The sequence below is a fragment of the Leguminivora glycinivorella genome, chromosome 25 (genome assembly GCF_023078275.1).
Source record: "Leguminivora glycinivorella isolate SPB_JAAS2020 chromosome 25, LegGlyc_1.1, whole genome shotgun sequence".
Classification (NCBI taxonomy): Eukaryota; Metazoa; Arthropoda; class Insecta; order Lepidoptera; family Tortricidae; genus Leguminivora; species Leguminivora glycinivorella.
The window spans coordinates 4,088,748-4,116,085 of NC_062995.1; the positions used below are offsets into that span (position 1 = coordinate 4,088,748).

Here is a 27,338-nt window from a genome sequence, read left to right on the forward strand (position 1 = left end):
GTCATATATACCATAGATCAAGCAAACGTATTTACTTAGCGTGTCAAATGAACTCAGTGAAATCCACTGAGTTGTCCGTCTTTAATCGCAGCTTGCAGCTTTCGGGCGTCAATTTTTGTAAGTTGAAGTTAATCAAAACATAAAAAATGCCTCGTTACGTGATATTCAATTGCAAGAACACAAAAATTATGAACAATCAAGAGCCTGAGACATATTTAAAATTACAGGCAAGAAACAACTTCAGTACAAAATTTGACACGCTCGGCCCCTATACAAATAGACGAACTTGTTTCTTCTATCTAAATAAAGTTCTGTGATATTTTCATTTACTTCTACGCTTTATACGTTCTATTCGTGCTAGCTCTTGTGAATCGGCCTGTTTATATGGATATATACAATTTATACATTACATATATTTTGGGTCTTCATTTGCCATGATAAAAAAACAAGTTTTTCCTCCAAATGTGAGGCAGTGTGTACTTATAAAAACGTTTTTACTAGGCCATGTACCTACATAAATAAATGACAAGAAAATTTAGTCATTACAAAACATAGAGCCCATTGACTTACCCCCTTATTCATAACCGTACTCTAACGATAAAGTTCGTTTGTCCCTTTTCGATGTATTAGTGTGATAGAAAAAGACAAACGAACTTTATCGGCTTGATAACTTCAGAGTACGTTTATAAATAAGGGGGTTAGAATTTATGTCAAAAGATATACGGAGCTGTGACTCGTTTACATACATATGTATATTGTATAATATGTACTGTCAAATAATTCATATTATTTTATTATGATACTAAGATGTGGTGCCTTTATGCCTTATTATGAGCTATTTTCGGAATCACCCGAACATATCATAAATATAATATAACAAATTAATTTACACCACATGTACATAAAATAAGGCACCAAAAATTATGGGAAAACAGTAAAGCATTAAGAAGTAATTTTATAAAAAATTTGGGACACAGAAAAAGCAAAGGGTCAGAAAACAGAAGAGTTAGAAAAAATTATCTGATTTGATTTTTGAGTGAATATGACCAAAGTGAAACAACATTTCTTATTTCTAATAAAAATAATATATTTTCCCCTTTTTTTTTTAAACAAATTTTCATTTTTTTTTAACAATAATTTATTTAACTAATCACAATTTTGTATCCTAATACAAAGACCATATACATTTTTAATGAAATTGTATTTGAGCGCGTGTAACTATGTAGGTACTATGTATTTGATTACCTCAGTATAATTATTGTAATTATGTATTAAGTATATTAAATTGACAAATGACTATTCGAAAAGTAATTATTAAAATTTCTTTCAAATGTCTAGGATGTAAAACTTGATTGTGTAACAGCAAAATGAATTCATAAAATATGAGCGACCGCGTTCATTTTGATTTATTTTTTGTCTCAAGACCAAGAACGATTTAATACTGGAGTGACAAAGCCCATACAAAAAAAGTGTACCCCTGAAATGTATAGGCCTTTTAGGCTTAAAACTAGATGGCGCTGTTCGCAGCCTGGTAGTGGCAAAAATCATTTTTTCTTCAAATATATTTGCGTGTTTTTATTTTTTATAAGAACAAATGACATATTTCATACGACATCACGTTAATATACATTTTGAAAAATTTGTAGGCATCATCAGTGTAGTTATGATAGTATTTCATAGGTGGCGTTAAAACATTGAGGTACGTTAGTATGAAGATTGTCAATCCTATATAAATCATCCTTGGTATGATCGAAAATTTAAACTGATAATGAGTGCATTTCATCTACTATTATATCATTATTATACGCGAACGTAAATATATTGTTTTATGTACATTCGTAGTATTATTACAATTTTTGTTGCATTTCATTATATTGCAATTCGCGACCCTTACAAATTACATTTACGAGTCAAACCAAAACTAAATAGTTTGCAATTTATTTCATTCAATATTGATATAATAAAGTAAAGATAGATCATCGCATTTTAGAATTATAAAATTAACTTTTCCGAAGTAAATATGCAGTAGCACTATTTTGAAAAGTGTCCAACTTCAAACCTCGGTAAATCCATTCTGCTTTAAGGTTGAATATATAAAAAAATATAATATGATCTGAAAGATAATCAACCTTATAGCAGAATGGATTTACCCAGTTTTGAAGTTAAGCAACACAAATGGTGTATTCGGGCAATTCCAAGTGTCGGAAACAGTCGAATAATCCCTAAAAGTAGTCGTATTTTAATATAATTATTGGTGATTTCAGTTGATATTTGGAATTTTCTGACACATGAAATTACCCGAATAAAATAAATAATTACATAAATAATTAAATTTGAATTACGTCCATATGTCAACGAAAAAAGAGGTTAGATCTGGGGCCCATTTCTCATAGCTACAAGTTACAATTTACAAGCGGTAGTCAATGACTAATGAGCATTTCTTTTTTTTTGCCAATAATTTTTTTTTATTGTTTTAGGGAATTTTAGGTCAATTGTACTCAGAATCACGAGTATTTCAATCTCACTGGGAGACAAAAAGTGTCCCAGAATTTCCATACATTTTTGTTACTTTCCTCTTTTGTTACATACAACATGTACGGAAAATGGTAACAAAATAAGAAAAAATCGTATGGGATATTTTTTTAACTACTAGGATTGAAAAGGCTAGTAATTCTGAGTAGAAATAGCATTTTTTTTTCAAAAATATCACACTTCATAAACGTGGCAAAAAAAAAAGAAATGCTCAAATATGACAAGTTGAAAATAGACTTCCGCTTGTACTTGTAACTTTCTCTCTTGAGAAATAGGCGACAGATGGGGTAGAAACATAGATTATTTTACTTGGGGTATAGTCGCACGTTCAGTTTTATACACACTAACGAAAATATCTGAAGTTCAGAACCTAAGATAATAGAGAGCGGACGAGCATACAGTTGTAGTTGTGTGGGTGCGTGATGACTCGTCTGGTCGTTCGCATGTACACAGACTTGGAAATGATGCACGTGTGTTGAGCAATAGCCCAATAGTATCGTCGATCTACAAATGTGTGTGGGTTTTAAGATTCGGCCACACATAGGGCGTTTTGATAGCCTAGCGTTAGCGGGGCGGAATGCGCGGTCACACATAACAGGGCGCGCATTGTGAGCGGATTTGTCTGAATATGGATTAAATCGACGACAACAACGTACAAAGCGATTTTTTCTTGTAGCAGATTGCGCTTTGTACGTTGTTGTCGTCGATTTAATCCATATTCAACGTATAGGGTACAATCTGCAATTTTTTTTTTCAGAAAATTGCACCTTACCCACCAACGTACAAGGTGTATCTGCGATTTTTTCTTGTAGCAGATAGCACCTTGTACGTTGGTGGGTAAGGTGCAATTTTCTGAAAAAAAAATTGCAGATTGTACCCTATACGTTGTTGTCGTCGAAATGTTAACCATTTAGCTATTTGTTTTATTCCAAAATATTGTTTTGATTTCTTATGTCTCATTCAGTACTTCTTAGAAGTTTACAGTTGCAAAATATAAGCTTAGAAGTTACCATGTGCAGAACGCGCTCGCTTGAATACGCTCGCAATCTGCTCAGCCCGGCGCACCGCCATCATTGCGCTCCGCTAACGCTGCGCTCTCAAAATGCGCATGTGTGGCCGAGCTTTAAGAGCGTCGCAAGCTCTTAAAGCTCGGCCACACATGCGCGTAGTATTTATTCTATTGAGTGCAAACTATACCGCCGGGATGTCCGATCTCCTATATCTCTGGTTTTGCCCCAGTGTTAGTACCCCATCTTATCTTACAATATTTAGTTAGGGTAAACTCGCCTAATTCAATGAAACAACCAAAAATCGTTTTTCGGAATAGTGCTTCAAAGCTTGTATCACTGAATTAGGCGTGTCACCGAATAAGGCGAGTTTACCCTAATTAATAGAGCAAGTCCGTTGAAAAGATTTCATTATTTCAAGTATAGTATTGCGAATGTTGCTATTTTTTTATTATTTTTCTAATGATAAATAAATATTATGCTACCTACTGAACATTTCCTAACTACGACAGACGGCTGGTGGTCGCATCTGGAATGAATTTAAATAAATATTAGATAAGAATCCATAATAATATTATAAATCGGAAAGTGTGTGTGGCTGTTTGTTTGTCCGTCTTTCACGGCAAAACGGAGCGACGATTTGACGTGATTTTTTAAGTGGAGATAGTTGAAGGGATGGAGAGTGACATAGGCTACTTTTTGTCTCTTTATAACCCTCCCACTTCCCTAATATGGGGGGTGGAAGTTTGTATGAAGCATTTCGCGATTTTCGCATTTAACGCGAGCGCAACCGCGGGAAAAGCTAGTATGTGCACAAATTAATAAATATTATCGTTTGTTCTTACCTGTTGTCACGATAGTTTCTCCCTGAAACAATATACGTTTATTTTTAAATAATGTTTTGACAGTTACAAAGGCATTTTTTATCCTTTTGAACGGTTTTCCTACCGTGTCAAAAAATGTAGACTAGTGGTCGAGGAATGGAGAGATTTTAAGTGCGCTAAAATTTTAAAATACAATCGCAAATTTTACAACTAGGGAACAATTAAAATTATTTTATTGAATATTTTTTGATTTGTTCTTTTTTCAAGTAGTCACACTACTATATATAAATTATAAATTGAAATAGATATCATACACGAAAGAAAAAACGACAAAAATTTTTAAAATACAATCGCAAAATTTACAACTAGGGAACAATTAAAATTATTTTATTGAATATTTTTTGATTTGTTCTTTTTTCAAGTAGTCACACTACTATATATAAATTATAAATTGAAATATATATCATACACGAAAGAAAAAACGACAAGGCCCACTGGTGGCCGAGCCGGGAATCGAACTCGGGTCTTCAGCTTACGCGGCTAACCACCGGCTCGGCCACCAGTGGGCCTTGTCGTTTTTTTCTTTCGTGTATAATATCTATTTCAATTTATAATCGTAAATTTCTTAGAAATGTATGTAGGTTCTCTACTTTGAATGACATTAATGTAATGCATGCTTGTGTCAATCAATTCTGATTGACACAAGTTAAGTCAGAAGGCGAAGTCGTTGCATCTGTCGCGATTGCAGAGTACGCTGGTTCGATTCCAGCCTCAAGCACCGGAGGCCTTGATCACTTTTTTCATATGTGTAATTTATATCAGTTTAAAAATAAACGGTTTATAAAACGCCGGTGACTATAGTGGTCCGCTGTCCGGTCAGACTTGCGGGACGGTCACGTCAGAACCCCCATAGAGTAGATCTCACGTGTATACAGGGCGTATGTATGTTACTCACGCCGGTGACTATAGTGGTCCGTTGTACGGTCAGGCTCTGTTGTGGGACGGTCACGTCAGAACCCCCATAGAGTAGATCTCACGTGTATATACAGGGTGTATGTATGTTACTCACGCCGGTGACTATAGTGGTCCGCTGTGCGGTCAGACTTGCGGGACGGTCACGTCAGAACCCCCATAGAGTAGATCTCACGTGTATATACAGGGTGTATGTATGTTACTCACGCCGTTGACTATAGTGGTCCGCTGTACGGTCAGGCTCTGCTGTGGGACGGTCACATCAGGCTGGACCCCCATAGAGTCGTAGATTTCACGCAGGATTAGAAGCATCACGTCTTCGGATTCCCTGTGTAGTTGAAATATTATATTTTAATGATTTTCAAGAGTAAATTGCCTTATATTATTTGGCTGCACATTGCCTTTGGCTAGTCTGTGCCCAAGTGTAAGCCCATTTATGATAATTATATTAATAAATTAAATTATATTAATTTTCGTTTTCTTTCAACCCCCTAATTGCCAAGAGTGGCACTGAAGACTTTAGTAGTTTCATGTGCTCTGCCTACCCCTTTGTGGGATACAGGCGTGATTGTATGTATGTATGTATATTAATTATAAATATATATTTTTCTGGCAGGAACGTCAAGTTGTTAGTGCTTGACAAAATAAAAACATCGACAATCCTTTTATCGAATAGCCTTACATAAGGTTATTATTCATAACCCCTAAATTTTGAACAATCATGTAAGAAATTATGTAAACTATTAAAGTATGGTTCGTTTTATTATTATTGTCCATTTATTTTCAAATATGTGACATTTGTATAAAACATTAATGTTATATACACATAAATTCAAGCCTATATTCCCTAAACGGGGTAGGCAGAGCACTACTCGAGATCTACTTGCTTTTAAACACTCGCTGGCATGTTTAAATAAATAAATAAAATATAAATAAATATTGGGGACACCTTACACAGATCAACTTAGCCCCAAACTAGGCAAAGCTTGTACTATGGGTGCTAAGCGATGATATACGTACTTAAATAGATAAATACATACTTATATACACAGTAAACATCCATGATTCAGGAATAAATATCTGTGCTCATCACACAAATAAATGCCCTTACCGGGATTCGAACACAGGACCGCGGCTTAGCAGGCAGGGTCACTACCGACTGAGCCAGAGCGGTCGTCAATAAAGTTGGGGAGTCAATAGATAATGGGTTTTCATAAGTTATTTTTACTGGTCAATTTTTATCGGACGTGTTTTATATCGGATTGTACCTTTATATTTGTCTGAGAAATTAAAGACTTTTTTTAAAATTAAAGGTAACTAACCAATAGCAAACGTGGCTGGACATAGCGAAGATGTATTCATTGATCATCTCAAAAGGTGCCTCTTGTAGTACGTAGTCCACTCGCCGTCCGTTGTTGAGTCGGCCCAACATCTCGCCCGGAGTCTGAAATAAATCGTAAAGTGAAAATTACGATGCACTAGCAGATACAGATTTTACTAATACAGTTCATCTGCTAATCGCTTTTAAGCATTTTGATATCTGGGCGACCGAGCTTCGCTCGGTTCTTTTTTATTATATCACGTCTTTACATAAAAAAAACTCTTATAAATACAAAAAAAAAAAAACTTAATTTCTGGCCGGGATTTGAAACCCGTCAGCGATCTGTCTGCGAACATTAGACCGACCTCGTACGATTGAGCTACGCGGGCGGCGAAATTAACGACCATATTTTATGTTTACTAACGCGAAAGAAAAACGCATGAAAACTTGCGTTTTCCGGGATCTAAGGCTATAAGCTAGATTACTGATGTGCCGACGGAAAGTTTCCAAAATTCTGAAATATTAACATAGGAAAACTTCGGAAACTTTCCATACTTTGTATGGACAATTGTATGGGTGGAAACTTTCCATTTCATAAATTTAAATTCCCTTTATTTTTCCTGAAAATTTCGTGAAATTTTCAAGAAATTTAAGATTTTTTTGGAAAGTTTCCGCAACTTGCACATCACTAAGCTAGATCGATTTTTCACCCCCGAAAACCCCCACATAACAAATTTCAGCGAAATCGTTAGAGCGGTTTCCGATATCGTCGGTATATATAAATAAATCTTCAAATCTCTTACTGTAGATACAAAAATTTTTGTAACGATCTCTTAAAAAAACTTAAGGAAGAATATGAAAAACACGAACTTTCAACAAGTTCTAACAATACAAAAAAGCTTTGGAAAACCGTTAAAGACGTATGCAACATGAATAAGACTAACTCTCAACCTCACGCTCTTCTCTCCACTTCAGACCCTGGAGAATCTTTAACTAAATGTAACAAATTCTTTTCGTCCGTGGGTCAGAATTTAGCTGAACAAATTCTTACACAAATAGGGGAAAGCGAGGAAAGTTTGGCCAGCAAAGTTCGATGTGAGAAAGCTACAAATTTTTCATTCTTTATGCAGCCTACGGACTTTAGAGAAATAGATACTATTATCATGCAGTTAAAAGACGATAGTGCACCAGGTTTAGATGGGTTTAGCAATAAACTCCTAAAACATATTAAGAACACCATCAGTGTGCCACTTACTCATATCTGTAATCTCAGTCTTAGCACAGGTTGTTTCCCTAATCATTGGAAGACGGCTTCCGTTACCCCAATTCATAAAGCCGGTGCTAAACAAATTCCCGGAAACTACAGACCGATATCACTCCTCAGCGCATTTTCCAAAATTATAGAAAAGCTTGTAAATTCAAGACTCGTCAATTATCTGGAAAACTTTGGTCTACTATCTGACAGACAATTCGGCTTCCGACGGAATCGATCCACAGAGGACGCCACTTCTCTTCTAGTCAACCTTGTTTCTTCTTACTTAGACAAAAATCTTAAGTGCATAGGCGTCTTCCTGGATCTAGCCAAGGCTTTTGATTCTGTATCGATTCCAATACTGCTCCGCAAATTGCAAAACGTTGGTATACGTGGCGTCCCGCTGTCATGGTTTGAAAGCTATCTCACTGGAAGAAGGCAGCTAGTCAAAATAGACTCACACAAAATTCCAGAAGAACCTATCAATTTTGGAGTTCCTCAGGGCAGCATTCTCGGTCCCACCCTTTTTACGATCTATATAAACGATATTTTGACACTCCACATTCCAAATTCCGAAGTTATATGCTACGCTGATGACACTGTAATCGTTTTCAATGACAAGAGCTGGGAAAGTGTAATCGCTACAGCTGAGAATGGTATGAAAATTGCAGCGCACTGGTTTAGTACTAATCTCCTTACTCTAAATAGCGACAAAACCAAATTCTTATGCTTCCACAAAACAGCTTTATCCAAACCTCCGTTTGATCCCAGGATAAAAATACATCAATGTAGTGATCTTTCTAGCAATATTTGTAACTGCAATTACATTCAACGTACTGACGTGATAAAGTACCTAGGGTTGCTAGTAGACGAAAAACTAGATTTTAAACGCCATATTCGTAATCTCGCTGATAGAATTAGGAAATGTATTTTCATTTTTTAAAAACTCCGTAATTCGGCATGCAAACCGTTGCTAAAAATGGTCTACATCGCGCTGTGTCAACCAATTATCAGTTATTGCATCTCAGTTTGGGACGGAGCACCTAAGACAACAATGCTAGAACTTGAAAGAGCTCAGCGCTCCGTCTTAAAGGTAATGTTAAAGAAATCCTTCCGATTCCCAACTTCAGATCTTTATGCTGAAGCAAAAGTTCTAACCGTCCGTCAATTATTCCTGCATAAAGTAGTTCTGCTTGCACATATCTCCTTCAAGCATTTGACTTGTTACAATTCGCTCCTTAAGAAACGAGTATTTACGTTACCGGTTTCAAAGGTATCCTCTGCTTTTGCTAGACGATTTGGGGATTATATTAAGATAGCAGCCTACAACGCTATTCTCAAGTACTGTGATATAAAAGGCAGTAGTGTAAATGAGGCCAAATATACGACTTTTAAACTACTCCAGTCACTGAGTTACATAGAGACAGAAGCAATTTTGTATAGAGTCACTTAACAACTCACCTTTCAATCTGTAATTCTAGTGTAGAATATTTGAATATAAGCCTTAATATAATTATGTTTGTGTTAACTTAGATATAGTTTGCATGTACCTAACGAAACTCAGATACAAAATTGTAATTGGTTCCCCGCGATACAGGTGTAACCTAGTGCGGGGGCCTCTGGTAACTAAAGAAGATTGTAAAACTTTTAGAAAATAAACTATTCTATTCTATTCTAAATAAATAAATATACAAGAATTGCTCATTTAAAGGTATAAGATAGAAAACTTGACATATGGATGTAGATTAAAAAAAAACTTCATATTACAAGACCATCTATATGTAGTGTGAGTGCAACACCTCACCCACACTACAATATCATCGGTCATTAAATGGGGAGGCCAACTGACATTTTTATCACGCCAGGTGGCGCTACAATGAATTTCAGAAACCATCTCGGGTATGTGACGTCATTATAGCACCACTTTTCTATTGCGACAATACAGGGGTATTTTGATAGCGGGTCAGTCAGAAAACGATCTAAGAAGACCTTCCCTTGATTTCAAATTGATGAACAATGGCGTTAACAGATTTTAGAATAACATATACAGGTTGCGAGAAAAAGATCGGTTATCATTTTTTATGCCAATGGATCCCATTCCGAATAAATAATTGATTGATTGATTCCTGGATCAAAAGGATGCATGGCGGCTAGCGTCAAAAAATATCCGGTTAGAAAAGCCACAAATCGAGGAAAGCTTTTCCCATACAATTTGTGGTATTGGCCGTTGAGTGTGCTTCTTTATACAGAGTGGGGCCTGTAACAAAGGCGAAGAATTGAACTGTAGGCTATTCTCCTTATACTGATCAACATTTGTTCAGTGACTTTTAAAAATTATGAAGTCTTTAAATTTTTAATTTTTCATACAAAATAAATATTAGCTTCAATGTACGCCATTATTGTTGTCATTGACGTTGTCTGTCACACTTTAGACTTAACAGAATTCGCAATACATTACCTCTTAGAAAAAACTTTCAAGGGTGATAAAAATCAAAATAAAAGTTATTTTTAAAAGTCGCCGAACAAATGTTGATCAGTATAAGGAGAATAGCCTAGAGTTCAATTCTTCGCCTTTGTTACAGGCCCCACTCTGTATAATACCAAAGACATATGTAACTCCGTATAGACAGCTAAAGTCTAAGAAAAAAACGTACCTCAGGAACATATAGGAAAAGGTACGGAGGCCTAGATGGTGTTACACCTTTGGGGGACGCTCGGCTAGATGGCGCTAATATTAATATTTGACATTTTAACACATATCAAGCTAAAAGTACGGGCCAAATTGTCAAAACTGAGGTTCAAAAGTTTTAAGCCTGTGCCGAGAGATGGCAGTCTATGCACTGTGATTACACATTTTACTTTGACAGTAACTCTCCATAATACTCGATCCTGATTTAAACTTTCACGATTATTACACATAATTATTTTTAAAATCGGGACTTAATCCCGTATGACTACATATTAAACTGACCTCCAACGTTTCAAGGACGGCGTTGTCCTCGTGGTCTCGGAGAAGACTGGCTTGAAATGACATCAACACCTTCTGACAGTGGCGCGAGTTTATCGAACTACCCGCACTTGGTTTTGATTATCAACTTGAACTGTTTGCGCACTAGGGATGTTACTCTGTCGACATACAACACTGACGATATTCGATTTAACGACTGTCGATATCATTTTCGGCTTACACTTATTAATGACAGGATTCCATGTGGATGAGATCCTAAAACCCTTCCGCCGTCCTTGAAACGTTGGAGGTCAGTTTAATATGTAATCATACGCGATTAAGTCCCGATTTTAAAAATAATTATACTCGATCCTCTTTGATAATACCTATAACTTACCACGTCAGGTTGGAGGGGCTCATCCTTCGAATTCTCTTCCTCAACCTGTTCCTTTTCTATCTCCTCTTCCACAACCTGAAATAATTTAAACAAGATAAAAAAAAACAAAGGAATATATTACAAATAGGTGTTTACTAACTTAAAATTGTAACGGGACTTAATCGCATACAATAGGCTACTCGTACTTACCTCCTAGTCAAATCAGCTTCTATACACGTTAAACTTTCGTGAGACATATTCAAATAATTAATTTAAATACGCCGCCCGCCGCTCCGCCCGCTGCGCGCGCGCTGATAGGACGGGGGCGAATCCTCCGAATTGGCCCGAAACATGTCGCAGCAATAGCGATATAATAACGTGAGTACAACCGTATTTAAATTAATTAAATCAGCTTCTTTTTAAGAACCGTCAAAACGATACTAATATGGAATTAATATGAAATCGAATTGAGTGACGTCACGGCCAACTGATTTACTTTAAATATTTCTATTTGATTTATAAAAAAAATGGAGTTATAAATAACTTCTGTCCCAGTTTTTCTTATAATTACCTGATACTTTATTTCGTGCATGGCATATAATATTTTTATGAAGTACAGTCAAGTTGCGTTTCGTCTGTCCCCATATGACAGGCCGCACTCACAGTCTAGCCTGTACACTCCCGCATTTTGTAGAGGAGTTTGACATTTTACAGACCTCAGCGATTTAATCCGTTTCCATAGTTTTATTTCATGCTTTTACATAGTTTGTTTTAATACAAATTACCTAATTAGGTTTTGAATTAAAATTTTGATGCACGAGAAGTTTAAATGACTCCTAAAATAAATATGCATTTAATGAAATTAAGATCAAAAAGTTTACTTACATAATGATCAACAAAAATAGTTGCTTTCAAAAATAACCTTTCAAGGATGTCCACGACACCACGGACCACGGCTACTATGCAGTCCTTAAAACGTCGCTGGTTAGTTTTAAAATAATTATTTGTAGGGATGTACCGACTAGTCGGCGACTAGTCGGGAAAGCCGACTATCCGGCCACTTTTGTAGTCGGCGATTAATTTATTATCATCACACCCGCACTTTAAATGTGCTATTGCACGCAGGCGGAGCGTGAGTTATTGAAAAATCGTTCTCCCAAAGGAATAATGAAATTTCTTGTACCGTACTTAACTTTTTTACATCTATTTACATATTTTTTACATTGCGAGTGTGATGAAAAACATTGTGTGTAACTCGGGGAGTATTAATATTACTAACTCGAGTCTTTAAATCGCTCCGGTAAGCCGTCGCGATTTAACTTACTCTCGTTAGTAATATTCAACTTCCTCCCCTTGTTGCACATGCACAATGTACTGTTTTACAAGGGGGCAAGCGAAAGATTCCATCTCGATTTGTTAGCCTGCTGTATCCCACTGCTGGGCAAAGGCCTCCCTCTCTTTCTTCCACGCGTCTCTGTTTAAGGCAATGTTGAGCCAATCTTCTCGAAAGCCGTCTCATATCAAGTGAATTGTATTCTTGTTGAGAAATACCGGTCTGGCTCAGTCGGTAGTGACCCTGTCTGCTAAGCCGCGGTCCTGGGTTCGAATCCCGGTAAGGGCATTTATTTGTGTGATGAGCACAGATATTTGTTCCTGAGTCATGGATGTTTTCTATGTATATAAGTATGTATTTATCTATTTAATTATGTATGTATATCGTCGTTTAGCACCCATAGTACAAGCTTTGCTTAGTTTGGGGCTAAGTTGATCTGTGTAAGGTGTCCCCAATATTTATTTATTTATTTAATAATTGTCTTAAACCATACCTTCTCGAGCTGATGGTCCGGCGGCGCGGCTGAAGACCACATGGAAGACCAGGTGCTTTTGATGGACTCCACCAGTTTCTGCTTCAAGTCTGCACCCACTCGGGCCATCGTGTCTTTCAACTCTGACAATAAAAAGTAATTTATTTAGTATTTAAATTCAATCATGCCTTTTATCAAATAGTACTTGAATAAAGAAGCTGGTCTTTATTGGTTTCCATAAAGTCTTAAGTCATATTTTATATATTTATTTATTTCCCATATAGGTATGCAAGATACACTTATGTCCGTCAGGTTTTTCCATACATACATAATGTATAGTTTGTCGACATTTTCGTTAGTCATAATTTGGTTTTTGCAATGCCATAGTTTCGTTTTCTTTCAACCCCTTATTTGCCAAGAGTGGCCCTGAAACTTTGATAGTTTCATGTGCTCTGCCTACCCCTTTATGGGATACAGGCGTGATTGTATGAATGTATGTATGTATAATTTGGTTTTTCTCAGAAGGGCCATTTTTTTCAAAGTTGTCCACCCCACTTTTTTTCTAACATGGGTATTTTTTACGCGACTCATACTCAGAATGTGTATAGATCCTGATAGGAGAAAAAAAATGTTCCAAGATTTTCATAAATTTGTCAAACCTTCCATTCCGTTACCGCCATATAGATGTATGAAAAAATGGTAACGGAATGGCAAAACAACCTTGGGACACTTTTGTTTCCTATAAAGGATTGAAAGAGCTCGCGATTCTGAGTCGAAGCTACATAAAAATTTCCAAATCCAAAAAAGAAAGTACGGTGGACAACTTTGAAAAAAAAATGGACCAGAAACACGTAGCTTTTCAGGGTTGCCGTAAAACAAAGCCAATCTATAGAGGGCCTTAATTAAAAACCTTGAAAAGTTAATCGTGTCAGAATTATGACTAATGATAATCTAGCAATCATTACTTTACGACATGATTTCCGATAATAGGGATGACGACTACATAAAAAAATGTTGTCAAATAGCGTGAATTATCAGTAGGTACCATTACTCGATACTAGGTGGTAGCAGTGTCTCGTCTGCCAAAAAAATAATATTATAACAGTTTACAACTTATATTACAAGCAGAAGGAATTGAAAAACCGGCCAAGTGCGAGTCGGGCTCGCGCACAAAGGGTTCCGTAGCAGCAAATATAATAAACTTATTATGTCAATTTATACACCTGCCAAAATTACAGTTAAATCAACCTATCTCAAAAACTATAAGAGATACTTTGATCAAACCAAAAATCGTTGAAAGAGTTAATTAGCATGCATCACCTCTATTTTTTTTAGAATTTTATACCCCGTAGTTATAAAAATAGAGGGGGGGGGACATACTTTTTACGACTTTGAGAGCTGATATCTCAAAAACCGTTCACTTTAAGAAAAATGTTTTTTAGAAAACTTTATATCATTTTAAAAGACCTTTCCATTGATACCCCACACGGGTATGTACATCGAAAAAAAAAATTTTCATCCCTCAGTTACATGTATGGGGGCCCCACCCCCAATTCTTTTTTTTACTATTTAGTGTCATAATTTTGTAGCGGTTCATACAACACATATTCCCATCAAATTTCATCACTCTAGTACTTATAGTTTCCGAGTAAATCGGCTGTGACAGACGGACAGACGGACAGACGGACAGACGGACAGACGGACATGACGAAACTATAAGGGTTCCGTTTTTGCCATTTTGGCTACGGAACCCTAAAAAGAATACTGATCCATACTATTGTAATATTAGCTAAAAATTGGTGAGCATTAGACTCTTCGTTCGTCGCGACATCTATTGACAAGTAGCAGTACTGATAATTTATGCCAGTTGACGCGTGATTGTCACAAAATCTAAGGGGAATCAAAATAAAATGTCCTTACCTAAATGCATTCGTTTTCTGCCCTTATGGTGCGGTATCAGGGAAGGCTTCACATCTTGGAGTGCGGGATTCACCAAAGGCTCGATTCTAGAATACATGTCAAATTGAAGGACGAATTTTGCTTTTTCTTAAAATTTATAGACGGTCATCCGAATCTTGGTAAAAAAGGCGCTTATCAATCAATTTTTAAGTGTTATGGCTCGTTGATGATTCCGCCAACGTCAAGGTTTAGGAAGGCACGCGTTTCATGAAGACAATTGCCCGCTGAGCCCTAAATTATTCATTTGCCTCCTTTTTTATTGCCAAGATTTGGTTGACCTGCTTATACATTTTTTACACAGATTGGCTGAGTGCCACGGTAAGCTCATGGCTTGTGATAGGTACTCAAATAACATACATCAGAATAGGTTAGTTTCCTATACTTAAAATAAAATATTCTATGCAGTGCACGAAATAAAGCACCACATAATTAGAAGAAATTAAATATATGGACAGTAGTTATGTTTAAACATAATCTCTATTTAATAAGTCAAAGAGAAATATATGAAGTAAATAAATTGACCGTGACGTTACTCCTCAGTATTTTATAGAAATTCCATATTAGCAAATCGTGTTGACAGTTCTTAAAAAGAAGCTGATTTGACTAGTAGGAAACTAGCCTATAACAGCGCCCTCTTGACAATAATTATATATTTCTGGTCAGGTGTCAATAATTCTATGTTGTATATTGAACGGAACCATCAAACATGAATTTCAGGAAAATTACCTGTAAGCTATAGGGTCGTATGGATGGAATATATTGAAGAAGTTGCGACATGTCGGCAGGTAGAAGTTACTGCCTAACATGTCCACGCCTCGGATACACTCGAATATAGCTGTAACAAGATTTTTTTTTCTCTTTTCAATATAAAATGTAACGTAACGGTTATCATAAACAGACATCGGATTCCGTGGGGCGAAACTTCTTGACAGCTAGGGACTTCCTATATCGATAAACTCATTTATCGATACTAGTTCTATATACTAGTGACCGCCCCCAACATTGTGTGTTTTTTGTAACTATTGTTCTGAAGACCAGTATGAAATTCATACACAGCGTCTAAAATAAATAGCGTCGACATAAATTGTGACGAGTAAACTTTTAAAAACGTTTTCAAAAAAGAAGAAGAAAATTGAGTTCTTGTTTTATTATATAATGTTTTTTTTTAATACTACGTCGGTGGCAACCAAGCATACGGTCCGGTGCGATGGAAAGCGGTTACCGTAACCTATGGACGCCTGCAACTCAAACAGTGTCACATGCGCATACTCTTTTAATAAAAAAATATTTTATAAGCAAACCTTTGTGTGATCACTAGTATTTAGAATTAGTATCGATAAATGAGTTTATCGATATAGGAAGTCCCTAGCTGTCAAGTAGTTTCGCCCCACGGAATCCGATGTCTGATCATAAAACTGACAAAACATAAAGGAAGGTTTATAAATTGATACAGATGTGGTGCGAAAAGGGTTTCCTTCGTATTTTTCCGAAAACGTTCGTATATGTCATGCTAGTTCGTTCAATGTCAGTACATTTTGTACTGAGACTGACTGAAATAGCATGACACGTTCGTAGGTTTCCGTAACAATACGAAGGCAAATCTTTTCGCACTACGTCTACTTTGGATACCAAGGTTATCATGATATGTTGGCAATTCTGATAGTCTACATCTCTACGTAACATCTAAGCCTAACTTCAAGGCAAGGCCTGTGGTAGCCACAGAGCGCTAAATACTCGAAGCATAATAGTGTAGGGTATTATTTATTTATTTATTTAATCTTTATTGCACAAAGAAAATACAATTGTACACAAGGCGGACTTAATGCCTTAAGGCATTCTCTACCAGTCAACCTTCGGGCAAAACAGATAAATTTCAGGCATGTATCTAATTATTAAATATGGCTCCGTTTATACACATCTATTTTCTTCCAGGTATCGCAGTGTCGATTTTTTTTTAAAACCGCGTTACATTTTGGTGCCGTGACCAGGATATCAGGATTTCATAGTAGTCTGTTACAAAGGAAACTCACCAATAGGGCTGCCGAGAGCGTAAAGAGCTAAGGGCTCGAAGCATAGTGTTGGGTATTGCATGGTAGGGTTGTTAGCTGCCGTTCCGCTGATGTAGGTCTTCTCGCTTCGAGGCTTTACCGGGTTTCGTGGAATCTGGAATAAAAGTATGATAAATATGGATATTGGTGGCCTTCCATAAGCAGGTATAAGAATACAGCAACAAACACTAGTGACACTGAACACACTAAGCGAATAAACGATAGAAACGAACGAACAAAAGATACTCCTAGCCGCTCCTGTGGATGGAACCTCGCTTTTGGTGGAACCAGTGCTTAAATGAGGTTTTTGGCAACCTGAAGACCTAGACGATGATGGCCAGAGAGCTATATCTAGACAGTTGTTCTCGACTTAAGGAAAATGTCTAGCATACCTAATTAAATAACTAATGAATAGCATTTCATGCCAAGACGGTGTTGCTTTTGAGCTTTGCAGCTTAATGCCTCATGTGGAATAAGGACCTTTATTCAAAATGTTTAGTACAATCAAAGACATATGTAACTCCGTATAGACGGATAAAGTCTAAGAAAAACACGTACCTCAAAAAAGGTACGGTGACCTAGATGGCGATACACCTTTAGGGAACGCTCGGCTAGATGGCGCTAATATTAATATTTGACATTTTAACACATATCAAGCTTAGAATATGGGCCAAATTGTCAAAACTGAGGTCCAAACGTTCTAAGTTTGTGTCGAGAGATGGCAGTCTATGCACTGTGATTACACGTTTTACTTTGACAGTAATTCTCTATAATACTCGATCCTCTTTGGTACAATTGATGTTGATTAAATTTTAATAATCTTATACGGGATTTTTAATAATCTTATTATTCGTATGTATATATTTTCAGCAGTAAATACCGGTTGGTTGCACAGCAGATCGTATAATATAACACTGCCGAGCGAATGTCCTCCGAGCGACACACGCCCCTTAAAGTCCGGGTTCCGCGACATGAAGAGAGTGTAGATTCGGTTGAGCTCGCTGCATACGGTGTCTAGGATCATCTGGAAAGAGAAAAAAGAGGTTTGTTTTGTTTTAAATATATTGCGACATAGGTAGACCATTCAAAAATATCAGTCCACAATTATAATATCTGTGATGCTGACATAAAAAAATCGGTTATATATTTCACACGTATTTTTGAAATTCTAACAAGGTCAAACAGCTTATCGAGTTATATTTTACAGTCATTAATAGTTGGAATAACATATCAGGACTACTTTGAAAGAAACTCGTATCTTATAATACGAGTATTAAGGTTACCAGACAATAGTGTGAGGTAGTTTCAAATATGTAGCAATCAAATGCTGTAACAATATTCCTCCACCGCTCAAAAACTTAAGTAAACTTTAAGTTGCGTTATATAAAATTATTGAGTAGTTACAAAGCGTTTTTCAGCATTATTCTGACCTGGCAGAAATGTGGGCTAGTGTAGAAGAGTACGTCAAGTACGGTGTCGTTGGTAAAGCTTCGCAGGCGAGGTATCGAGGCGAGAGTAACCCGGGCAAGACTACAATACTGAACCAGACGTGTGAGGTAGTTTCATATACACAGCAGCCAAATGCTGGAATTACATTCCTCCACCTCTCTACTGAAATAGGCTTAGTAGATTTAAAAATTCGTTTTTTTAATAGAATTACTTATATAATTCTGACCTGACAGTAGTGTGGGCTGGTGTAGAACAGTACATCAAGAACAGTGTCGTTGGTAAAGCTTCGCAGGCGAGGTATCGAGGCGAGAGTGACTCGTGCCAGGCGGCGGTCGACTCCGCGGGGACCGGAGTGGAGGCTCGCGTGCCACGATATGGGTAGCACCTGCAAAAATGAATATTTTCTATAACAATCATCATCCTCCCTTGCAAGGCTGCCATTCGCCACGGCTAATGAGAGCCTTGGACCAGGCTTTGGCAACTAACCTCAAAATTTGGCGTGTGGATGAATAGATTTCGAAGCATTTCGAAAATGGATCACTAAAGGTAGAATAGTAGATTAAAAAAGTACCAAAGACTTATGTAACTCCGTATAGACAGCTACAGTCTAAGAAAAAAACGTACCTCAAAGCCCTGGAGAAAAAGGTACGGTGGCCTAGATGGTGTTACACCTTTGGGGAACGCTCGGCTAGATGGCGCTAATATTAATATTTGACATTTTAGGATGTATATCTAGATTCCTAAAAATTTTTCTTCTATTTTTGTTTCGCCTAAAACTTTTTGCTATAATGATCAATTGGCCTAATGCTGATATGCCCTAATTGTGGTTGCCCTATTATGTTTTGGGTGAAGTTTTTATGTCCTAAAATTTTGTGTTCTAATGTTAATTGGCATACTTATTAGTTGTACTAATATAATTTATCATAATAGTTCATTGTCATAATCATTTTTCTCTCTAATGCACTGTATGGCCTAATAATTATTACTCCTAAAGCGATTTAAACTAATATTACGAGTTGTAATATTTTTGCTCCTACTATAATTTTGTAGATGTATTGGATGTCCCACTTGTTGGTGCTAAATACTATAGTATTTTGGCTTAATATTTCCAATGTAACCTAAGCCACGTTTGTGGAAATAAGTAGATTTTGTGGTTGTCGCAGTTTTAACCTAACCTAACCCACTTTTCTCGCAACTAGTCGTTTTTTTAATGATCACAGTTCTAACCTAACCTAACCCACTTTTTTGCAACAAGTCGTTTCTTTAATGGTCACCGTTCTAACCTAACCTAACCCACTTTTGTTGCAATAAGGTGTATCTTAATAGTTATACTTCTAACCTAGCTTAAACCCACTTTTGTTGCAACAAGTCGTTTCTTTCATGGTCACAGTTTTAACCTAACCTAACCCAATTTTGTGCCAACAAGTCGATTTTGTGGTTGTCGTAGTTCTAACCCCACCCGCCTTCGGCTAATTTTTGCACAGTGATCTGCAAAAAATGCATGGTGAATTTATAAATCAATACATTCTTAATATAGCCTAGCTGTGTGGTGACGGGTTAAGAATTTCACCACCCCCTTTCTTTCCGTGGGTGTCGTAGAAGGCGACTATGGGATATGGGTTAAATTGTGGCGTAGGCGAGAGGCTGGCAACCTGTCACTGCAATGTCACAGTCTCGTTTTCTTTCAACCCCTTATTTGCCAAGAGTGGCACTGAAGCTTTAGTAGTTTCATGTGTTCTGCCTACCCCTTTATGGGATACAGGCGTGATTGTATGTATCAGTGGCGGGGCGTGAAAATTTTCATTGGTAAAGCCGGAGGGGTTTTTGGAATCTGTTTTGTATGGACTTCTACAGATACTAGATAATTTTAGGGAACCCGTTGGGAATCGAGTTGTATCGACGCTCCGCCACTGGTATGTATTATGTGTACATTCTTAATACATCCATGTAATTTCGCAGCCCACTATACCTATCTAAGCCTACTGGTTATATTCGGGCAGGCAACAATTCAGCACACAAATTTAGATTAGCTATTCTTCTTATCCCACATATTATTAAGCCTGGCGTGTTTTAGAACAATGAATGTGTGGGCAATCATTATTATACGGATTATATATTAGGCTAATACATGTGAGGCGAAAAGGGTTATGCAATAATAGTATAGATCAAAAGTTTTTATGATAATAAATTTTATTGCAAATGAAATAAGGCCTTTTAAGTAATATAGTAATAATAAATAGGACAAATAAAGATTAGGCCATCCATTACACTATGCCAAGTATGATGTTATGCTAATTGATTATTAGGTTACATGACCATTAGGCCAAAACGGTTAGGCCAAGTGATAATAGAACAAACGTTCTTAGGAATCTAGAGGGACACCCGACATTTTATCACATATCAAGCTAACCACGGAAGTATAACTAAAGCATGGAAGCCATGCTAAAATAAGAGCTCGGTGACATGTATCTTACTCACACCACACTATTACCTTTTTTATATGAGCGAATGAGACAATATTCCACAACTTCTTTCGTTTTCTCGAAGGTTGTCCCTAAATGCTGATGTCAAAACGGACCTGGGGTCCATTTATTATACGGCAAAATTAAATATACGTTTGTCATTTCACACTCGGTCTCCATCTTTGACAACTGTACATAGTCGTATTATATTGGTTCTAATTTTTAGCGCGACTTCAATGGTCGTCTTGACGATATTTATCTATTTTGTGAGGATTTCTGATAGATCGTGGAAAAAATAGCTCAGTGTATATTTGTGATAGTTCCAAGTTTCATTTCTGACTATGGCCTGTGTGATCAAGTGTTGCAAATCACATTCAGGAAGAAAAGAAAACACGCAAGAGGTTATATCATTTCATCGGTAAGTTTCTTGAGTTTTTGATAATATTTATTGATACGACCTGGCAGAAATATAAATGTACATATTAGTAGTTTATACAATTCAAATCTTATTCAATTCTGTATAGATTTTTGCATATTTTTTGGAAAATTTCTCAAACTCGGAAAGGTTATGTTTTTTAGCATAGTGATGTGATGTGTCTTATCGACCTTGCCAATAATAACCTATCAATATTCATACCTTAAAAACGCCATCAATGATTATTGTTCTTTGTTATGATTCTCTTGTTATTTAGCTATTTTACAAATTCAACTTTATATATTTCTTAGATTTCCGAAGAAGAAGACCGGAAACACGAAGTTCAAGGTGCGATGCTCGCGGTTCCTTTACTCCCAAGACTCCACCAAAAAGAAGGCCAAGAAGCTGAAATGGAGCAGGCCCCCAGATGTCTCCCCAGGTGTCTACCTTTGACAATTGTACTTAATCGTATTATATTAGATCAAATATCTCGGCGGTCGTCTGGCCGATTTTTAATTTAATTGTGTTTATTCCTGATAGATAGTTGATGATCCTGCTAAATTCTTATTTGTGATGTGTTCAAGTTCCTTGTGTGATTATGGCTTGTGTGATTAAGGACTGTAATTCACGTACATGGAGAAAAGAAAACTCCCAAGAACCTGCTGTGTTTCATTAGTGAATTTCGGTCAGTTATTGATACTATTATTTGTAGGATCTAAACAAAGCATAAAATACGATCTTTTCATAGTTTATATAATAACTACTACCATGTTAAATTCTGCATAATGTTGTGCATGTTTTTTTCGAAGTTTCTCCAAACTGTTTTTAGGTTATGTTTTTGTACTAGTGATGTGTCATTTTTATCGACGTCCCGACATTAACTCTATTGACATTCTTGCATTGAAAAGGACATAAAAATGATTAATGATGATCAGGTATCACAGACTGGGTAAATGGTAATGTAACATTTCTAGTGAATTAAACTTATAGTATTTTTTAGTTTTCCAGAAATTCTCAAACATTATTAAAAAGAAACTTAAAATAGGTGAAACTATTGAAATAATAAATGTTGGTACCTACACTGCCGTTTTGTTTTATTTTCTATTTGATAGAGAAAATATTATTGAGGTAAGTAGGTATAAGTAGATTCTTGAGTGGTGGACTAGAAATTATTAATAGAGGGATGCTACATGAATTAAATTACTTAGGTCTTTGCGTAAGGAGAAGAGAAGAATGTATTTATTTGTTTTATACTCGTATCTCCCATCTTCTATTTTTTACAAACTATTATGCCGATATTACACTATCATAGAAATATAGTCATAGATAACATACCGTCCTTTTTATTCACGTTACAGAAAAAGGGAGGCATACAGACCTATGATCAGAGATATAGGTATGATAATGTAATATTAGGACTTGGTAAGAGAAGAGAAGTGACCGTTTATAGGTAAGTACATAAACAAACCATTTATTTGCAATCAGTAGGTACGGTTAGCCAAGAAGGCAAGAATGTATGAATATATGATATTCATAGCCAAAAAGCCATATAATAATCCAAATGAAATGTTTATATCAATATTGTATGTTTTCGTTACTTTTATATATATAACGTTTATATTATTTTTAAGGTGAGAACGTAAATAAGTGCATATTTTATCGATAATTGAATCGACAAAGTAACATCCCTAGCTAACACAAAACCAGGGACCACCTACCAAAAAGAGAAATAACTAGCATATACCCATCCTTTTTCAATACATTATCTACGTCATAAGGAAGTCAAGGATGAGTATATGCATTTTACACGAATTTTTATTAGGGGCGCTTGAAGCTAACAATATGGGCCAAATTGTCAAAACTGAGGTTCAAAAGTTTTAAGCCTGTGTCGAGAGATGGCAGTCTATGCACTGTGATTACACATTTTACTTTGACAGTAACTCTGTAAAATGTCTCAGAGCAACTAATGTGGCCAAGGTGTATACTATTTTTATGTTTGACGGAGCCGGGAAGCGATAGCTTCGTTCGCCTGAAATTTGACGCTTTCCGGCCGGGACGGAAAGTGTTTACCTCCACTCTGCCGACGATGCCGTTGTCGAAAGAGTTCCTGTAATGAGACTGCAGCAGCTGCGAGCTCGTTGCTCGGAAATCATCCACTGAAATAAAAGAAAAGACCTCAGTTTATTATCAGGCAATATTTCTATACCAGGGACCCGTTTCTCGAAAGGTACAAGCCTTGTATTACAAGTGCGCGAACTGTCAAATCGTATGGGTTGTCATGGAAACACACTTGTAATACAAGGCTTGTACCTTTCGAGAAACGGGCCACTGGTAGTAGGTATAATAGGGAACTTGACTGTAGTTAAAATAATAGTTATTTGTTATACAAGGGGGCAAAGTTGTATTTTAACGCCGAGTGTGGAATTAAAAAACGAGCAAGTGAAAGGATTCTATAGTTGAACCACGAGCGAAGTGAGTGGTTCGAGAATAGAATCCTGAACTTGCGAGTTTTTAAACACACGAGAAGTAAAATACATTTGCACCCGAGTGTAACACAAAACTTTTCCCCTCAATATAGCGAGGAAACTACAACGCAAAAAATGCGTTTATCACTACTTCCAGTAGTTCCACAGGTGGTAAATCATCTTTATTACTAGATTCACCTACTTTTATCAATTTTAAAGCAGTTAATTTGACTTTATTCAAGGTCAAATTACTTTACCCACTAGTGGATAAAATGCGTTTTTACCCGCTGGTATTAAAGGACAAAACACGTGTTTCCGAGGTAGTGAGGGGAAAAATATTTTATACCATGCATATAAATAAAGCATCAGATAATTATAAGAAAAACCTGGACAGAAGTTATTTTTAAATCCAATTTCTATTTAACAAGTCAGGTTTATATATAAAGTAACTGAGTTGACCGTGACGTCACTCAATTCGATTTCATATAAATTCCATATTAGCAAGTCGTTCAAATTCGTTTTGACCGTTCTTAAAAAGAAGCTTATTTGACTATAGGAGGCAAGTAAGCGTATATTATTAAAATAGTACCGAGAAATTCTGTTGGTAAAATTGTAATAGCGAATCTTCCGTTACCAAGATCGCGCCATTTTTGTTAATTTTCTTGTTTGATAATATATAATCATATAATTATAACTGGGTTAGTTTTCGTGTTATATGATCGGTGAACCCTAAATCTCATATCCACAACACAGCAGCAATAGATGATCTATACTCGACGGTTCAGTGGCCTCGATCTCTGATTCCTTTATATAATAACCTTTTTTACAAATTCTGTTAAAGTGTCACTAGAGTTTTTAATGGATTCATTTAGACATACCGACTTCTTCGACAGCCCTAAATCTCATATCGCAAGCGGAGCCAACGCTATGACAGAGTAGCAATAGATGATCTATACTCGACGGTTCCGTGTCCTCGATATCTACGATATTGACTCCCAAACGTCAATTAAAATTAAACTTTATAACCTATAGTTTCTGTTAAAGCTTGGGGAAAAAAGTAGAAAACAACATACCAACTTCTTCTACAGCTCTAAATATCATATCGCAAGCGGACCCGACGCCATGACAGAGCAGCAATAGATGGTCTATACTCGACGGTTCAGTGGCCTCGATCTCTGATTCCTTCATTTTTTTTAATACTACGTCGGTGGCAAACAAGCATACGGCCCGCCTGATGTAAAGCGGTCAACGTAACCTATGGACGCCTGCAACTCAAACAGTGTCACATGCGCGTTGCCATCCCATTAGAAACTTGTACACTCCCTTAACCACCTAACCCATAATAACCTTTAACCTTTTTTACAAATTCTGTTAAAGTGTCACTAGAGTTTTTAATAGATTCATTTAGACATACCAACTTCTTCGACAACTCTAAATCTCATATCGCAAGCGGAGCCGACGCCATGACAGAGCAGCAATAGATGGTCTATACTCGACGGTTCAGTGGCCTCGATCTCTGATTCCTTCATATAATAACCTTTTTTTACAAATTCTGTTAAAGTGTCACTAGAGTTTTTTATGGATTCATTTAGACATACCAACTTCTTCCACAGCTCTAAATCTCATATCGCAAGCGGAGCCGACGCCATGACAGAGCAGCAATAGATGGTCTATACTCGACGGTTCAGTGGCCTCGATCTCTGATTCCTTTATATAATAACCTTTTTTACGTTAAAGTGTCACTAGAGTTTTTTATGGATTCATTTAGACATACCAACTTCTTCCACAGCTCTAAATCTCATATCGCAAGCGGAGCCGACGCCATGACAGAGCAGCAATAGATGGTCTATACTCGACGGTTCCGTGTCCTCGATCTCCGATTCGTCGATGCCGCGGCGGACGACGCGCGGGCGCATTGTAGATTGCTGGAATAAAATAGTACATTATGATACAAGTGCGTAAAAAAGGAAGTTCGAAACGAGTGACGAGTTACGAATTTCCTTTTCGCACGTGTATCGTACGACATTTTTCAGTACAGATGAGCCTCCGAAGTTTCGACCTGGCATAATAATGAACCACTTCTCGCACTAGTGCGTAAAAAAACACCATCTGTACTGAAAAAATTTTTTCGATCTGAGTTGTGAGTGAATAAAAAAAAACTTTTTTTAAATAAAAGTCTTTGGTTCTAATGAATATTCTTTTGGCACTATATTCTCTAGTATCAGTAAAAGGCGATTTAATTTTGAATATGATAAGTAAATCTTGACAAGAAATATATGACTGACAGTTGACAGCGGTGACAGTTCAGTATAGTATGAAGAAAATAGTTGTAATAAAATTCCGCAACATGGCGCGTTGTCATATAATTCTGATCAGGCTTTACTTAATGAAACATATATTACTATTGTTCCAGATTTGTAAGTTCACATTTTTGACACATTTGTTTTGAAGTATGTTGCGATGTCGCTAAGACGTATCGTTTGCCAAATCTAACGATTCATTTCGAGTTGGTTGAATCGATTAGGCCCTATGTACAAGGAGCTGCTTAAACAAATATACGATTTCTATCAACTTAATGAAATGTGATTTGAATCGAAATGACAGACTCTGCCACAGCACTAGTTTAAAAATAAAAATGAATGATAAATGACATAATACGTCAATCCTGGGTGATAAATTAATATCGTAAAATACTCACTAACGAAAATCCGCAAAAATGTAACATGTGTTAGATTATGTTTAAAGTAAGCGAAATATTGTTTTTAAGTACTTGATTTTTTTAAATATTATTACAGGATTTTATTTAAGAGGCCGTCAATATCAAAAAGTAGAAAATCGTAAAATTGGTAGTTTTCTACGTCCGGTTTTAGTTTCAGTATATACTTATTGATAAGAAAAGCACTTGTTTTAAACAGCGCGTATTCTTATCTACAAAATCAGTAGTTAACATCAAGGAAAAGTTACTCCCTGAATTAATTATGATTTTTTTCCTGACGCTAGTTTAAGAAAACCCGCAAATAGTGCTCACGTCTGAGTGAGCTGAGCTCAATTTTGTATACTTTAGGCTGCTAAAATTGATGTTGTCGCATTACTTATATCCTAAACTAAAAATTCAGTAGTTTACACGTGTGTTATCATGCTACTAAAATACAGTAAATGGAAGTTAAACGACATCAATATTTGTCTAAAAATACTTCGAATCAAATGGCAATTACTTCGAAAACCTTTTAGGCAAACAAAAGGCTTTCTTGATAATTATAAACTTTAAGTATGTGTATGCAAAATAGTGTGTAATACAAATCAAGAAACACTTCCAATTTTAGATACATACTTACTTAAAGTTGTAACTAAAATGCGGTCGGCCCCTGTCGGCATCTTCATAAATTTGAATATGTACGACCGTGTTTTAGTTTTAAAATAATGTTATTTTATAAGCTAGATAACTGGACTACAGAATTATTACCTTTTCATATTTTTCCTTACAAAGAGAACGAATAAAATCAA

General features: G+C 36.3%; 1 protein-coding gene across 2 annotated transcripts in view; it reads right to left on the reverse strand.

Moving 5' to 3' along the window:
* The window catches only part of LOC125239381, a 58,266-nt gene that overhangs the window by 3,750 nt on the left and 27,178 nt on the right, over positions 1-27,338 (reverse strand). Inside the window, exons 6-18 of one of the 2 annotated variants that reach the window (XM_048146947.1) lie at positions 25,609-25,759; positions 23,440-23,525; positions 18,719-18,877; positions 17,924-18,067; positions 17,026-17,158; positions 15,722-15,830; positions 14,957-15,042; positions 13,058-13,179; positions 11,253-11,327; positions 6,658-6,779; positions 5,543-5,663; positions 4,385-4,406; positions 4,029-4,068 (exon numbers count right to left, since the gene is read on the reverse strand). In XM_048146947.1, coding sequence (XP_048002904.1) covers positions 4,043-4,068; positions 4,385-4,406; positions 5,543-5,663; positions 6,658-6,779; positions 11,253-11,327; positions 13,058-13,179; positions 14,957-15,042; positions 15,722-15,830; positions 17,026-17,158; positions 17,924-18,067; positions 18,719-18,877; positions 23,440-23,525; positions 25,609-25,759 — 1,356 coding nt within the window. In that variant the 3' untranslated portion in view covers positions 4,029-4,042. Of the gene's footprint in view, positions 1-3,350; positions 4,069-4,384; positions 4,407-5,542; positions 5,664-6,657; positions 6,780-11,252; positions 11,328-13,057; positions 13,180-14,956; positions 15,043-15,721; positions 15,831-17,025; positions 17,159-17,923; positions 18,068-18,718; positions 18,878-23,439; positions 23,526-25,608; positions 25,760-27,338 lie in introns of those variants that run through there. The other variant, XM_048146946.1, reaches the window with a different exon arrangement.